The sequence below is a fragment of the Ceratotherium simum genome, chromosome 22, assembly GCF_057802395.1.
Source record: "Ceratotherium simum simum isolate JZ-2026a chromosome 22, ASM5780239v1, whole genome shotgun sequence".
Lineage (NCBI taxonomy): Eukaryota > Metazoa > Chordata > Mammalia > Perissodactyla > Rhinocerotidae > Ceratotherium > Ceratotherium simum.
In genome coordinates, this window is record NC_141921.1 from 31,481,568 (window position 1) to 31,496,548 (window position 14,981).

At 47.3% G+C, this 14,981-nt stretch overlaps 1 protein-coding gene across 1 annotated transcript in view; it reads left to right on the forward strand.

Annotated features, from left to right (window-relative positions):
• Positions 1 to 14,981, forward strand: part of RHCE (Rh blood group CcEe antigens) — a 36,748-nt gene that overhangs the window by 6,284 nt on the left and 15,483 nt on the right. The window contains exons 2-4 of the mRNA XM_087445754.1: positions 2,636 to 2,822; positions 6,881 to 7,031; positions 14,544 to 14,691. Of these exons, the coding sequence (XP_087301880.1) occupies positions 2,636 to 2,822; positions 6,881 to 7,031; positions 14,544 to 14,691 (486 nt within the window). The remainder of the gene's footprint in view (positions 1 to 2,635; positions 2,823 to 6,880; positions 7,032 to 14,543; positions 14,692 to 14,981) is intronic.

Consider the following 14,981-nt stretch of genomic DNA (forward strand, 5'->3'; position numbering starts at 1 on the left):
GGAGTTCAGAGCTTGGCTCTGCTGCTGGCATGCTGTGTGGCCTTGAGGAAGTCACAGGCTCTCTCTGGTCCCCTTCTATAAAATGGGAGGAAAATGGAAGGGTCTCCCTACTCGTGGAATCTTCAAAAAGTCCCTATGCATATAACGTTGCTGCAAAATGGCAGAGGTGGGTGTTTTTTTTTTAACAGCAGTGTTTAATAAAAGACTGAATTTGAATATTTACAGTGGAGTGTGCAGTCTCAATTGGCCAGAGGCCTCATCACTCCCCAAAATGCATTGCAGCCTTCATACACATAGTTTCCTGCTTGGCTCCTAAAGAAATCTGAGCAATCCCAAGAGGAACCCCCTATACAAAATGTGCCCCCATTCCTAAAAGGACGCAAGCAGGAGACTGAGACATTGCCTGCACCTCCCCCTCCTCCGTGTCAGAGGAGAAGTTACAAGAAGTTGAATCTTCCCGACTGCCCACTTCTCACCCACTCCTCAAGACCCCAGATCCCATGGGAGGTCCTCGGGGGTCTCCTACATCCCAGTTTTGTCAGGTTGATCTGAAACATCAACACCCATCCGAGCCCTATATGCAAGACCCTAGGTATGCGTATTTTTCGATGAAAATGAATTTAAATGTAACTTGAAAGGGCTTTCTGAGACTTTGGAGAGTTCTGGAAATGAGAGCCTCCTCACTGTTATCAGAGCCAGGGCTGGAGACCAGTGGAGACCAGGTGAGTTCTTACTGCTGTGATGGTGATGAGGTTGGGGGGGGGGCGGGGGCACGTGAAGAACCACTACTCACTGAGCATTCTCCACATGCCAGGCACTATGCACTTGAACAAAACGTTGCTCCTTCAGATCCCCCAGCTCCCTCTGAGGAGGGTATAACTGCTCTTGTTTAGCTGATGAGGAAAGTAAGCAGACTACAAGGCCATGCAGCTGTATGGTTAAAACATATAAATGGCCATTTTTATTGGTCCAAAAAATCAAATATTGGCAATTTAATATGGTTTAACCTAATAGGGAATGACAGAGCTAGAATCAAACAGAACTTTCTGAACTCGAAGCCCATGCTTTTTTCCTTTAAAAAAATTGTTTACTGTCTCATGCTGGTTGTAGCAAATTTAAACACTGAAAATGAAAAAAAAAGTAAAATTCTCCCAAACTTGGAGATAATATCCATGGGAAAAAATTCCTTCAAGATCTCTCGCCAGGCATCTACACACACGTGAAAATAGTTGATGTTTATTGATAAAATAGTCTTGACTATTCTGAGCGATCGTGCGCATTATACCATTTGATCCTGGCAACCTGAGGAAGGAGGTATGCTTATTTTTCCCATTGAACAGATGGGAAAACTGAGAGGGCAGATAGTGTGGTCATTAAAGGCACAGGCTCCAGAGCACAGACAGTCGAGGTTTAAATCCCGGCTCTACCAGCTGGGGGATTTTCCCTAACTTCTCCGTGCCTTGGTTTTCATATCTGTAAAATGGTGATGATAACAGCACCCACCTCGAAGGGTGGTTGTGGGGACTAAACAGGACAGTCTATGACAGTGATTAAAACAGTGTTGGCACAAAGTTAACGCTTAACAAATGTAGGCTGTTACTAAGCTCAGAGACATTAAATACCTAGAAGCCACATAGGTGGAAAGTGCCAGAGCCCTGATTTGAACCCAGGCTTGTCTAGTTCCAGAGCCCAAGCTGCTAACCATCTTTCAAACCTGGTCAAAGCGTCCCCCCTTTGCCTTTTGCTGGACCTCTCCCTATCATTAGGTAAGTCTCTTATGCTCCCGTGTCACAGCAGATCCTGCATAGGGTCTGAGGCTGGGAAAGGTGAGCGTCACCCAGATGGCCCTAGTGCTTTCTGCTGGCCCACCAGGTCCCTCTCGGCAGGTGGCAAAGGGAGAGAGCTGTTTTCTGCGAAGATAATTTGGTTCTTGCCAAGAGAACCTCTGGACCTGTTTCCGCCCCCTCTTTTCTGGGTGACCTGGGCCAAGTCACTGGCTCCTGTGGCCTTATTTTGTCTTGTGCATGATCAGGAGGTTGAACCTGATCCTTAAGAGCAGCAGTAATTAGCTTTACTGAGTATCAACCACGTACCAAGGACTGGTCCTGAGGCTCTACGCTTATTCATATCATTATGTTTAATACAATAATTGCTACATTTACTGAGTGCTCACTATGGGCCAGGCCCTGCCTTCGTGCTTAACCAGGATTAGCACATCCAACCTCAACCCTGCGTGGTACATATCTGTTATCCTCATTACTCAGATGAGAAAACTGAAGTAACTTGACCAAGCACTCTTAAATGACCTTTTTTTTTTTTTAAGATTTTATTTATTTATTTTTTTCCCCTTAAAGCCCCAGTAGATAGTTGTATGTCATAGCTGCACATCCTTCTAGTTGCTGCATGTGGGATGCGGCCTCAGCATGACCCGAGAAGCGGTGCGTCGGTGCACGCCCGGGATCCGAACCCCGGGCCACCAGCAGCGGAGCGCGCGCACTTAACCGCTAAGCCACGGGGCGGCCCTTAAATGACCTTTAATGTCCCTTCCAGCTGCCGTTCTGTAAAACTGTAATGTCACACAGCCTCCACCTTGTCTGCCTCTCTTCCTCCTTCTCAACATCTCCTCCCTGAACAGCCCTCCAGGATGTTACTGTCATGGCGGTCCTTGGCTTGGGCTTCCTCATCTCGTCTTTGCGGAGACACGGCTGGAGCAGTGTGGCCTTCAACCTCTTCACGCTGGCCTTCGGGGTACAGTGGGCTGTCCTGGTGGACGGCTTCCTAAACCCAGCCTCCTTGAACGAAATAGTCATCGAACCATCCAGGTAACTGGATGGCCGCTGGATTGCTTTTGGGTCCTTGAGGGCCTGGCGCCCTAGAAGACGGGTTCTAGAAGAGCTGGGGTGTCCCCTTCTTTTTCTAGCATCAACACCATGCAATATGTAGGACTTATTTATACCAACAAATTATTCATTGTTTATCTAAAATTCAAATTTAACTAGGCATCCTCTATTTTATCTGACAACCCTACTCTGTGGCATCGCAAGGGGCCCAGATCTACAGCCGTCCTGGAGTCCATTCTTTCTTTATTATTGATTATGATTTTGTAAAGTTACACAGTAAATATAGGTTTGAGGAAAAGTTAATAGGGATTAGACAAAAAGAAATAGATATGTCACACTCAGAGAGAGAGGCTCTTGAAAAGAAAGAAGTACTCTCAGTCCTCAAATGCTGGTGGACAAGAACTAGCCATGCCTTTAGTTTCTTTAAATTAACTTTGATCTATTTAGCTACATGTATAAGAAATTCCAAGAACTAGCATAATTAACCAGTGTTGCTAGGAGTCAGGATAATGGTTACCTGGGAAGGCGGTGGTTATTGATTGGGAAGGGGCACAAAAAAACCTTATGGGGTGCAGTAAATGTTCTCGATGTTATCCCGGGTGATGGTTACACAAGGGTAGATATATCTGAATCCACTGAGCTGTACACACCCCAAAAAAAGGCATTAGCACTCGAAAGGAGAAACTAGGTAAAATTTTTCCTTAAAAATTGTTTTTAGGTTTTATCCAGCTCTAACTCTATGTCCTGCCCAGATGATGGTAAATCCCATCTTAGGCATCTTGGTGACCCTGTCACCTCTCAAGGCCGTTCCACCCTCCCCCCGAGACCCTGCAAAACCTCAGATGCTGCTGTTGAACATCTGTCCGTGAGCCAGGCTCTGTGCCGGGTGCTTCACAAACATTATTTGTTTAACCCTCCCAGGTAGGGGTCCCACGTATAAAGGCAAGGAAATAGACGCCCGGAGAGCATAACGCACTTGCCTAGGATCACACAGCTAAGTGGTGGAAATGGCTTCAGTTTTGACGATCTGTTACCCTTCCTGTACACTCCAGACTGGTCGTGACATGAAACACCGTCAAGCCAGCTCTCCACCGGCCCTAAAAAAAAACTCTCCACATTTTTTCTTTTTCTCCCCAAAGCCCCGGTACATAGTTGTATATCCTAGTTGTAGATCCTTCTAGTTCTTCTGTGTGGGACACTGCCTCAGCATGGCTTGATGAGCGGTATGTAGATCCCCGCCCAGGATCCGAACCAAGGAACCCTGGGCCACCAAAGCAGAACGAGCATGAACTTAACCACTATGCAACCAGGCCAGCCCCACATTTTTTCTTTTGAAACACGTTAGAGCTAATCCCCATGGGGATTCGATAACCAGGAACCATCTGGGAAGTGACAAAGGGCGCTCTGGGGAAACTCTGACAGCGGTGGTCCTGGTCTGGCGTGACCTTGGCTTCAGGTCACACAAGCCTTCAGCCTCCTGCACGTTAGTCCCCAGGCATCTCTGGCTGCTCCCTTCTTCTGACGGCCCGCCCACAGGGACCAGTTTGTTCTTGACTCAATCCGGGAAAACAAGAAGAGGCCATTTGCAGCCTGAGTGAACTCCCCTGCCCCACCCGACCCCTGGACCCTCCCAGCTGTGACCGCCATTGGAACTGGCTTCACAGATTTGAACAATGGGCTCCTTCCTGACCTTTCCTGCCCAGGCGGGGCTGTGGGCGGTGCCCAGGCCGCCTCCCAGACAGGGCACTCTCCCCCTCGGCCGCACCCACACAGTGCAGCCTGACTTGGCACTGAATTGGTTCTGCCTTGAGTCACGGATGACCAGTTTCTTCAGGGCAGGGGCCTGTATTATTCGGCTTTGTCCGCCTTTGTTTTCCTCCCACAGCAAGGACTTAGTAAATGGTTATTGGAACAAAAATGAAAATAAAAGGACCCCTAAAATGTGTGATTTTTTTTTTTTTTCTTTGTGAGGAGATCAGCCCTGTGCTAACATCTGCCAATCCTCCTCTTTTTTTGCTGAGGGAGACTGGCCCTGGGCTAACATCCATGCCCATCTTCCTCCACTTTATATGGGACGCCACCACAGCATGGCTTGCCAAGCAGTGTGTCGGTGTGCGCACCCGGGATCCAAACCGGCGAACCCCGGGCTGCCGCAGCGGAGTGCGTGCACTTAACCGCTTGCGCCACCGGGCTGGCCCCCTGTGATATTTTTAATGCTGTATTTGGAGAGGTCTAGGAGGGCCTGTCACAGCAATAACCAACCGCCTTATTGGGCTTGACATATATTAGCTGACTTTGCCCTCACAACAGCTCCATAGACCTTACCTTCACCTTCTGGATGAGGACACTGAGGCACAGGGTAGTTAAGTAATTTGCCCAACGCCACACAGCCAGGAAGTGGCTGAGTCAGGATTCCAGCCTAGGCAGCCTGGATGGAGACTGCACTTCTAACCACTGTACTTCACTGTCTCAACACCTCCCCAGCCCCAACTGGCCCCTGAGATCTGAAGTCCCACCACTGGCTCACATCCTCTTGAATTAGGCCTTTGCCAATTGAATGAGCACTCACGCAAAAGACATAACATGGCCAGCCGCAGTGAGACATTGAGTGACCCCTTATTCTAAACAGTTCCTGGTCCCTGTGAGACTCCTGCCCCCGGCCCTGGGCCCTCCTCTGGCCTGCCCTCTGAAGTCCCTGAGCCTTAAGCAGGACACTACCTCAGCAGCAAACACTGGGGAGGCTGTGTCCCGACTTTAGAGCACAGGCTTTGGATCCAGGCCACCTGGGTTGGAACCTCTCGTTTGTCATTAACTAGCTGTGTGGCCATTGCCAAAAGAGTCACCTCCACTGGTCTCAGGGTCCTCTTCTGTAAAATGGAGGTACCGAATGGTACCCAAGCACCATTTACAGAAGGTTACTTGGAAGATTAAAATTTAAATGAAGTGATGTAGTTGCAAGCCTGTTATACATAATGCTCAATAAATTATTATTATTATTATTGTAGTGGTGGTGGTGGTGGTGATGATCATCATCAACTCCTAGAGGGAGGAGGGGGTCTCAGAGCAAGGTGCCCAGAGGAGGGTTGGTTGGTTTAACCAATTGTCCTGCTCAGTGCCACCTCCCCCAGGAAGCCCACCCTGATGATATGAGTGATGTCACTACGTGTGAAGTCACAGGTGGTCTTAATCAACAGGCTCGTGATGCCAGCCCTGCCCCTCCAGCTGAATCATAAGTGCCTTGAAATAAAAAATTGCTTTCTCTTTCTGAATCCCCACAATGAGCTTGCTCATTTGTCAAGGGAAGGAAGGGATCAGTAACAGTGCTAATAACGCCGGCTTCTACTCCGGAGTTAGTTTTTTGTGCCACTCATGGTGCTAGATGCAAGAATATTCCTTCTCATCCCTGATAGCACAGTCATGAGATAAGTATTATTATCATCTTATTTAACAGATGGAGAAACGGGCTCCGTGAGCTTAAATAGCTGCTCAAGTGGAAAAGCTGGGACGGGAAGCCAGGCTTGTCCTACTTCCAAACCCAGTCTCTTCACTACCACGGAGAAGGAGAGATGAGGGTAGAGGGTGACTGAATGGCGGGCGGGCCGGCAGGTCAAGAGCGCCCTCTACCGAGCATCTGTGAGTGATGATGGCAGAAGAGAAGAAGTCGTGGGCAGAATCACAGTTGTCAGATGCAGGAAAGGGGCCCTGAGGAAACAGTCAGCCTCTGTAACTCACCGTGACATTCCTGTGAGAACCCAGAGCATCCTCAGCATGGATGAGTGTGTGCAGATCATTCTCTCAGAAGGTAGATGTCACTCTTATGGGGGGAAACGGACGAAGGAGACCCCAGGCTGGGCAGCATCCATCCCCACGTGGGCAGAAATCTTGTCTTCTTGTTCTCCTACTGTGCCTCCAGTTTCTTGAACGGTGCCAGGCAGAGTATAGGCCCTCAACAAGTGTTTGTTGAATGAGTAAATAAATGAATGAATAAATGGGAGGCATCCTTCTGTCTTAATCATCCCTGTCTCACCCTCTCTCCCCAGTATTCAGCTGGCCACCGTGAGTGCCATCTCTGTGCTGATCTCCGTGGGCACCGTCCTGGGGAAGGTCAACCTGGTGCAGCTGGTGTTGATGGCGCTGTTGGAAGTGACAGCCTTTGTCATCTTGAGGGTATTCGGCAAGAAGTGGTTGGACGTGAGTCATGGTGCCGTGAGGAGGGACCTTGGGGAAGAGCGGCGAGGAGGCTGAAGGAGAGGGTACTGCCTCCATTTGATGAGGCTTCTGGGATTTTAAAAAATAAAGACAGGTCCAAATGGGGTGACAAAAGTGTAGTCTATGCTAAATGTTTAAACATAGCAAACAAATGCCTTTCGTTTCCAAAATATGGTACTGTAGGATCATGCTATTCACAAGATAATTATGGGATGTATAAAAAGAGAATTAACTCCCAGGGCCCCACCTGCAGTGGTCCAACAAGCTTCATGGCCAGCATCTTCTTTCAAACCAGTCAGCGTGTGTCAGTAACTGTACACGTGATCTCACCGGGGGAAACTGTCAAAAGTCTAAGGCTGAGGCCAGCTGTGAAGGTAAGGCCGGTCCAGATGGCTCTCCCAGCTCCTCTGCCATAGTCCTGACCCTGAGGTCAGGCATGGTCAAGTAAGATGAGAGCTGATCACAGATGAGAAAGCTGATGCCCAGAGGCGGGAAGTGATTGCCCAAGATCACACAGTGAGATAGCTGCAGAGCACAGTGAGAACCCAGAACCCAGCGTGGTTTAGGAGAAAGAACACTGGACTTGGAGTCAAAGATCAGGTTTGGACCCCGGCTCTGCCATAAATCCCCCACATGACTCGGGGATAAACGGCTTCAGTTTCTTCAACTTTAATATGAAGATAACGTAACTACCGCATAGGGTTTGGGGAGTAATTGAATTAATTAAATTAGATGATGCATTCTTTTTTTAATAAAAGCATGGGGCCTCTTTGCTATGCCTCAATATCCCAGAATAAAGACTTTGGATTTTACTCTGAGAAATACAGCCAACACTGGGGAGTTTTGAGCAAAGGAGAGAGATGGTCTGACTTATGTTCTTTTTTTTTTTTTTTTTGCTGAGGAAGATTCACCCTGAGCTAACATCTGTTGCAATCTTCCTCTTTTTTTTTTTTTTTTTGCTTGAGGAAGATTAGCCATGAGCTAATATCTGTTGCCAATCTTCCTCTATTTTGTGTGTAGGTCGCCGCCACAGCATGGCTGACAAGTGGTGTAGGTCAGCGCCTGGGGTCCCAACCTGTGAACCTGTGCCTCTGAAGTGGAGCATGCTGAACTTAACCACTATGCCACAGGGCCGGCCCCTGACTTATGTTTTAAGAGAACCACTCTGGCTTGTGGGTTCAGAAAAGACCAAAGAGGGCAAAAGAGGAGCAGGTGCAGACCAGAGAGGAAGCTATTGCCATTACCCAGGCTTGCATAGGATGATGGCCATGAAGGTGGGGGGAAGGCTGGATTCTGGCTGCACTTTGAAGGCAGAACTGACAGGATTTGGCGATGGACGGCACGAGGAGTGTGAGAAAAAAAAAAGGGTCAAAAACGACTCCAAGGTTTTGATCCGGAGCAACTGGGTAGATGATGGTGCCATTTACTGAGATGAGGAGTATTGGGGTGGTGTAGATCTGGGAGGGAAAATCCAGTTCAGTTCTGAATGTGCTGGGGTTAAGGTGAGGGCTAGAGATGTGCATTGGGCATCCCAGGGGAGACATTGAATGGAAATGTACAAGACTGGAGCTTAGAAGAAAGCTTGAGGCTAGGGATATGAATTTTAGCATTAAGATATAGGTGGCGGTTAAAGCCAAGGAGATCATCAGCCAAGGAGGTGAGTGTAAATAGAGATGAGAAGAAGACTGAGGATTGAGCCTTTAGAGCACTGACCACTGGATTTGACAAGTGGAACTTGATAAGTGTGGCTTTGGAGAAGGTTAGGGGCAAAAGCCTGAGTTGATTGTTTTAAGATGTGGGAGGTGAGTCAGTAGAGGCAGTGTGCAGAGGCAACCCTTCCAGGGAGTTTTGCTACAAAGGGGATCAGAGAAATGGAGTAGAAGCTGGAGGGTCGAATGGGATCAAGGGAGATTTTGTTTATTTGCGTGTTTATTTCCAAGATAGATGATATTTATATGCCAGTTAGAATAATCCAGTAGAGGGCCGGCCCTGTGGCTTGGTGGTTAAGTGCGCGCGCTGCAAAGCTGGCGGCCAGGGTTCGGATCCCAGGTGCGCATCGAGGCACCACTTCTCTCTCCATCCTGAGGCTGAGTCCCACATACAGCAACTAGAAGGGTGTGCAGCTATGACATGCAACTATCTGCTGGGGCTTTGGGGGGAAAAAACAAAATAAATAAAATCTTTAAAAAAAAAAAAAAAAAAAAAAAAGAATAATCCAGTAGAGAGAGAGAGAAAACTGATGAGGCAGAAGAGAGCTGAACTGTGGGAGTCAAGTCTTTGAGTTGGAAAGAGGGAGTGGGACTCTGGGCGCCGGTGGGGGGAAGCTTTAGAGAGGTGCGTGGACAGCTCATCTTAATGATGGGAGAGAAGGCTGGGACTGTGGGAAGGCTGGTAGATTTGGTGCTAGGTTCCACAGGTCCAGTCTCCTGCAGGGAGAAAATTCTCTACTTATTGCTTGTATTTTCTCAGAGAAACAAGAGGCAAAGTCATCAGCTGAGTGTGAGGGGAGCAGGGAGGGATGGGGTTGAGGAGAGGGAAGGTGTGATATGGACCTCTCTGAGAGTGGAAGACTGAGAGGACCAGAGAGAGGCAGGAGGACTGCAGGGCAGAACCAGGACCCCCTTGGGGTCGTGGTCAGATGGAAAATGCACACGTGACTGGGGCTGTGTGCAGTTCTCCAGGCCCTTCACTGCTCCAGGGCAGGTGTGGAAGAATCAGAGAGCTGGACTTGACCAGCCTGGGGTTCTGCCCAGAGAGACCCATGGAGACCAAGAGAGGCCAGAGATGGGGCTATTTGCAAGGGAGGGAATATAATGGTAGGTCATGGAATCTAAACTGGTTAAGGAAGGAGCGAGAACGTGACAGGGACAATGAACAGCAAAAACGGGAAGCCTAGTGGTTAAGAGCACTCTGCACTGATTCTGCAGCCAGTCCGCCTGGGTTCAAATCTCAGTTCAACCCACACTCGCTGAGTAAGTTCAGACAACTTAGTTAACCTCTCTGTGCCTCAGTTTTCCTATCTGTAGAATGGGAATAATAAGAACACCTATTTCTTAGGGCTGTTGAGAGGATTCAACAAGTTAACATATATAAAGTGTTTAGAACAGTGCCGGGCGCAGGGTAAGTGCTCTGGCAGTTCTTTTTTTTTTTGTGAGGGAGATCAGCCCTGAGCTAACATCCATACTAATCCTCCTCTTTTTTTGCTGAGGAAGACCGGCTCTGAGCTAACATCTATTGCCAATCCTCCTCCTCCTTTTTTTCCCCAAAGCCCCAGTAGATAGTTGTATGTCATAGCTGCACATCCTTCTAGTTGCTGTATGTGGGACGTGGCTTCAGCATGGCCGGAGAAGGGGTGCGTCGGTGCGCACCCAGGATCCGAACCTGGGCCGCCAGTAGCGGAGCGCGCGCACTTAACCGCTAAGCCAGGGGGCCGGCCCCAGGCAGTTCTAACTGTTATTTTCATCATTGTTATTATCAGGATCAATTGATTGGAATTGTTGGCATGAGGACACTTAAGGAGGTGAGCAGGACAGATAGGAGGTGGTGATTGTTGTAAGGTGGGAGGCTTGAAATTGAGATTTTGGAGGTTGCACAGTTACTGATAATGACAAGGTCTAAGGTTTGACAGTGGATGCGGGTGGTGGAAATGTAACGTAGGAAAAGATATTAGAAGAGAGGGTGAAGGAACAGAGAGAGGAAGTTGTTGGACTAAGATGATGACTTGGAGGAGTGATAGAGAGAAAGATTGTAAGGTAGGAGCTGAAATCCTCAGTGACTAAGAGGCAGGCAGATTACTGCAGCAAGGAGGGGAGAGTCTACTGGCATGTTCTTCAAGGGAGCTGCAGATATTTGGGGAGGAAAAAGGAACAATGGTCTGGAAGGTAATACTGTGAGTTCTTATTATTTATTAATTTTTGGTTTTCTTCATCTGTATATATGACTTTATTTTAACCCCTAAATACTTCAGTGTATATTTCCTATAAACAAGGGCATTCTCTTACATAACCATGTTCAGTTAACAAAATTGGGAAATTAACATTGATACAATATTATTATCTTATTCACATTTCACTAGTTGTCCCAATAATAACCTGTTATAGAAAAAGAAAAAAATCTTTCTGGTCCAGGATCATACCTTGCATTTAGTTCTCATGTCTCTTTAAACTCCTTCAATCTGGAACAGTTTCTTGGTCTTTCTTTATCTTTCATGAACTCGACATATTTTGAAGTTACAAGCCAGTTATTTTGTAGCATGTCAGTTTGTCTACTGTTTCCTCATCATTAGATGGAGGGTATGCATTTTTGGCAGGAAGTGATGGTGTGTCCTCGTCAGTACATCATATGAAGAGACACACGCTGTCAATTTGTCCCATTACTGAGAATGTTGCATTTCATCACTTGGTTAAGATGGTGTCTGCCAAGATCTCCACTGTAAAGTTACTATTTTCCCCTTTGTAGTTAATAAACATCTTGTGGGGAGATAATATCTGGTAAATATCCTGTCTCTTATCAAACTTTCACTCACTGGTTTGAGCATCCATTGAATTTTTTTTTGCCTGAATCAATTAGTAAGCACCATGATGATTGCCAATATTGGTTTTCTGCATTCTTCTGTGAGAAAGAGCTTTCCATTCTCCTCCCTTCATTCTGTCACATATTTATTTATTTATATCACTAGAGGCTCATGGATTCCCGTAGGCACACTTTCATTTTCTGCCTTTTCTCTCTGCTTACTGTAAGGATTAATTACAACTCCTTGGTTCCAAGGAAGAAAATTCCACTGGAGCTTTCTTAGGCAGAATGAGAGGAATTTAGTATAAGGACCACCAAGGGCAGGAAATGCAGCCAGACTCAGGAAGAGACTGGAACTGGATATGAGAAGCCTTTTAAGATCCTACGTAGTTCATTCTCTCCATCTTTGGTTCTGTTCCTCTCCATACATCTAATTTCTCTGCACACTAGCTTTCGCTTTAATGGAAAACATATCCTCTCCCCACCCCCACCCCCCAATTTGTCCCTGCATTTCAATGCCCCACATCCTGCAAAAAACTGCACTCTTCTCTCAGCTAGTCTCAATTCTATAGTCCAGGAAGAGCGAATCTGATTGGTCTGCTGAGTCATATATCTGCTCTGGTCCAATCAGCTGCAGCCGGCAAGGAAGATGGTGCACACAGTAATAAGCATGGCTGTCAGGAAAAGAGATACATTCCCAGAGATGGAACACTCACTGTGGGCAGCGCATTATAAACCTTTTCCTTCTTTGTTACGGTCTTCATAATGATCGTCTTAAAAGGCTGCACTAATTCAACGCCATCTCTTGTCTGCAGCTTCAATTTGCTAGTTTAGCTGCTCCAGGGGAGGGCTTACAGAGCCGTTTTCAGTGGAGGCAACTCAAGAAATGAGTATTCCTGGGCCGGCCCCGTGGCTTGGTGGTTAAGTGAGCGCGCTCCACTGCTGGCGGCCCGGGTTCGGATCCCGGGCTCGCACCGACGCGCTGCTTCTCCGGCCATGCTGAGGCCGCGTCCCACATACAGCAACTAGAAGGATGTGCAGCTATGACACACAACTATCTACTGGGGCTTTGGGGGGAAAAATAAATAAATAAAATCTTTAAAAAAAAAAAAAAAAAAGAAATGAGTATTCCAAGCCAACGATCCCCAAATGTGGTTCTTGGATTCCTGGGGGACCTCAAAGAGATTTAAAATGCAAGCCCTCTTTTCAGTTCTTCAAGGAAATTCCACAGACTTTCATTTATCTATACGACTGAGGGTTCTGTACCGTTCATTCATTTCACAAATATTTCTTCCGTGCCTATTACGTCCTGCACTCTTCCAGGCAGTGGAAAAATATAACTGTCATGGTACTTCCATTCGAGAGGGAAAGACTGCCAATAAACAATAAAATAGGCAAAGATAGAGCATGTTACCGATAAAGACATACTAAGGAGAAAAAATAAAATGGGGAAAGGAGACACGAAGAGTTAGGGAGGGGGAGAAAATGTTAGATAGAGTGGCCAGGGAAGGCTTCACTGAGTAAATAATTTTTGAGAAAAGACATAAAGGCAGCAAGTGTGCAAGCCATGTGGGTATCTGAGCACAGCAGCAGATCAAGGGCAGGCGGTGGGAGTGGTCTGCCTCTTCCGGGAAGGGTATTTTATCACCGACACTGTTTAGAACTGTTGGCACATGGTGATAACAAAAAGCAGACAGACTTTTAGTTGCTTTTATTATTGTTTTAAATTCTCTACAGGCAATGGACCCCCTTATTGCCTGCACCCAAGTAGACCACTCCCTCTACCCTGCATTCCAGGCAGTGGAACAGCCAGTGGGAAGTGGGACTGATGAGGGAGCATCAAACCCCCAAAACCCGGGGGGTTGAGGAAGAGCAAGGACGGTGTGTTAGGCGGAGGTCTGGGGGACAGCAGATCACACAGGGTCCTATAAGTCATAGCAAGAAGGCTGACTTTGACATTAAATGAGACAGGAGCCATTGGATGATTCTGAGCAGAGATGTGCCATGAGCTGACTTGGATTTTAACAGGGCCCCTCTGGCCACTGCATGGAGAATAGTCAGTAGAGGACAAGGTTGGAAATGGGGAGACCAGTTAGAAGGTTATTGCAATAATTTGAGGTACCTGTGATGGTGGCCTAAACCGAGGTGGGGTCAGTGAGGTGTGGTGGTAAAAATTCTGCCAGTTCTGGATATTTTTTGAAGGCACAGTTGACAGGACTTACCAGTAGTCCACTAAGTCAGTTATTAAGGATTTCTAAATTTGGTATTCATAAAGCAAGATTAGGATCGGCTTTAGCTCAAGCAGTTACTTCACGGTCTCAGAAATTGCTTCCATAAAGCAAAATTATATATCCAGAATTTAGTTCTGGGGGGCTGGCCCCGTGGTGTAGTTCTTAAGTTCGTGTGTTCCGCTTTGGCGGCCCGGGGTTCTCTGCTTCGGATCCTGGGCTCGGACCTACTCACTGCTCATCAAGCCATGCTGAGGTGGCGTCCCACATAGAAGAGCTACAACTCTACAACTATGATATACAACTATGTACTGGGGCTTTGGGTAGAAAAAAGAAAAAGAGGAAGATTGGCAACAGATGTTAGCTCGGGGCCAATCGTCCTCAAAAAAAAAAAAAAAGACTTTAGCTCAGTATTATAAGAAGTCTGGCTACTTCATGTTGCAAAGTTTATATTACTCATCACTCCGTGAAATTCCACCCAAAAGTAGGGCGTGTGTCCATGTGGCCTTTGCCCCACCTAAGTGGAGCTTGGCCAAAGGCATTTAAGAACCACTGATAAGGCCACCCAGCAACGTCCCTGGAGTAAACACATGGGGCTCCTCTGAAAGGGGAACTGCTGGGCTGGATAACCCCCGAACACCAGTCTCCTGACTTTAAGTCACACTTCCTACGTGAAGCTCAGAACTTTCTCCATGGGGTTTGCCCGTGGGCAGAGGATGCTGACATTCACTGTGCCTGTGCGGTTTTGTTGCAGATGGACAACCACCTAAGCCTGATGTATGTCCATGTGTTTGCAGCCTATTTTGGGCTGATAGTGGACTGGTGCCTCTCAAAGCCTCTGCTCGAGGAAGCAAAGGAGAAAGATCAGACAGCAACGAGCACCAGTTTGTTTGCCATGCTGGGTAAGGACAAGATGGGGTGGGTGGTCTGTGGAAAAATCTCGCTCCTTTAGCAACCTGCTCTGGGTGTCTGAAGCCCCTCCATAATGACTCATTTCCTCAGGGAGTGTTGGATGAATTCACACCTCTGAATGAAGCATTGCCCTCTAGAGGAGCTCTCTGAATTAATATCCAAAATAGAGGAGAGACTCGTTACACTGGAGTTTAGATAAGTTTACCCAATCCTTTTGTTCTCAAGTTAAGGGGGGGCACTGGACAAGTGAAGAAAGTAGGGTCCAGGAGTGGAGGAAGGA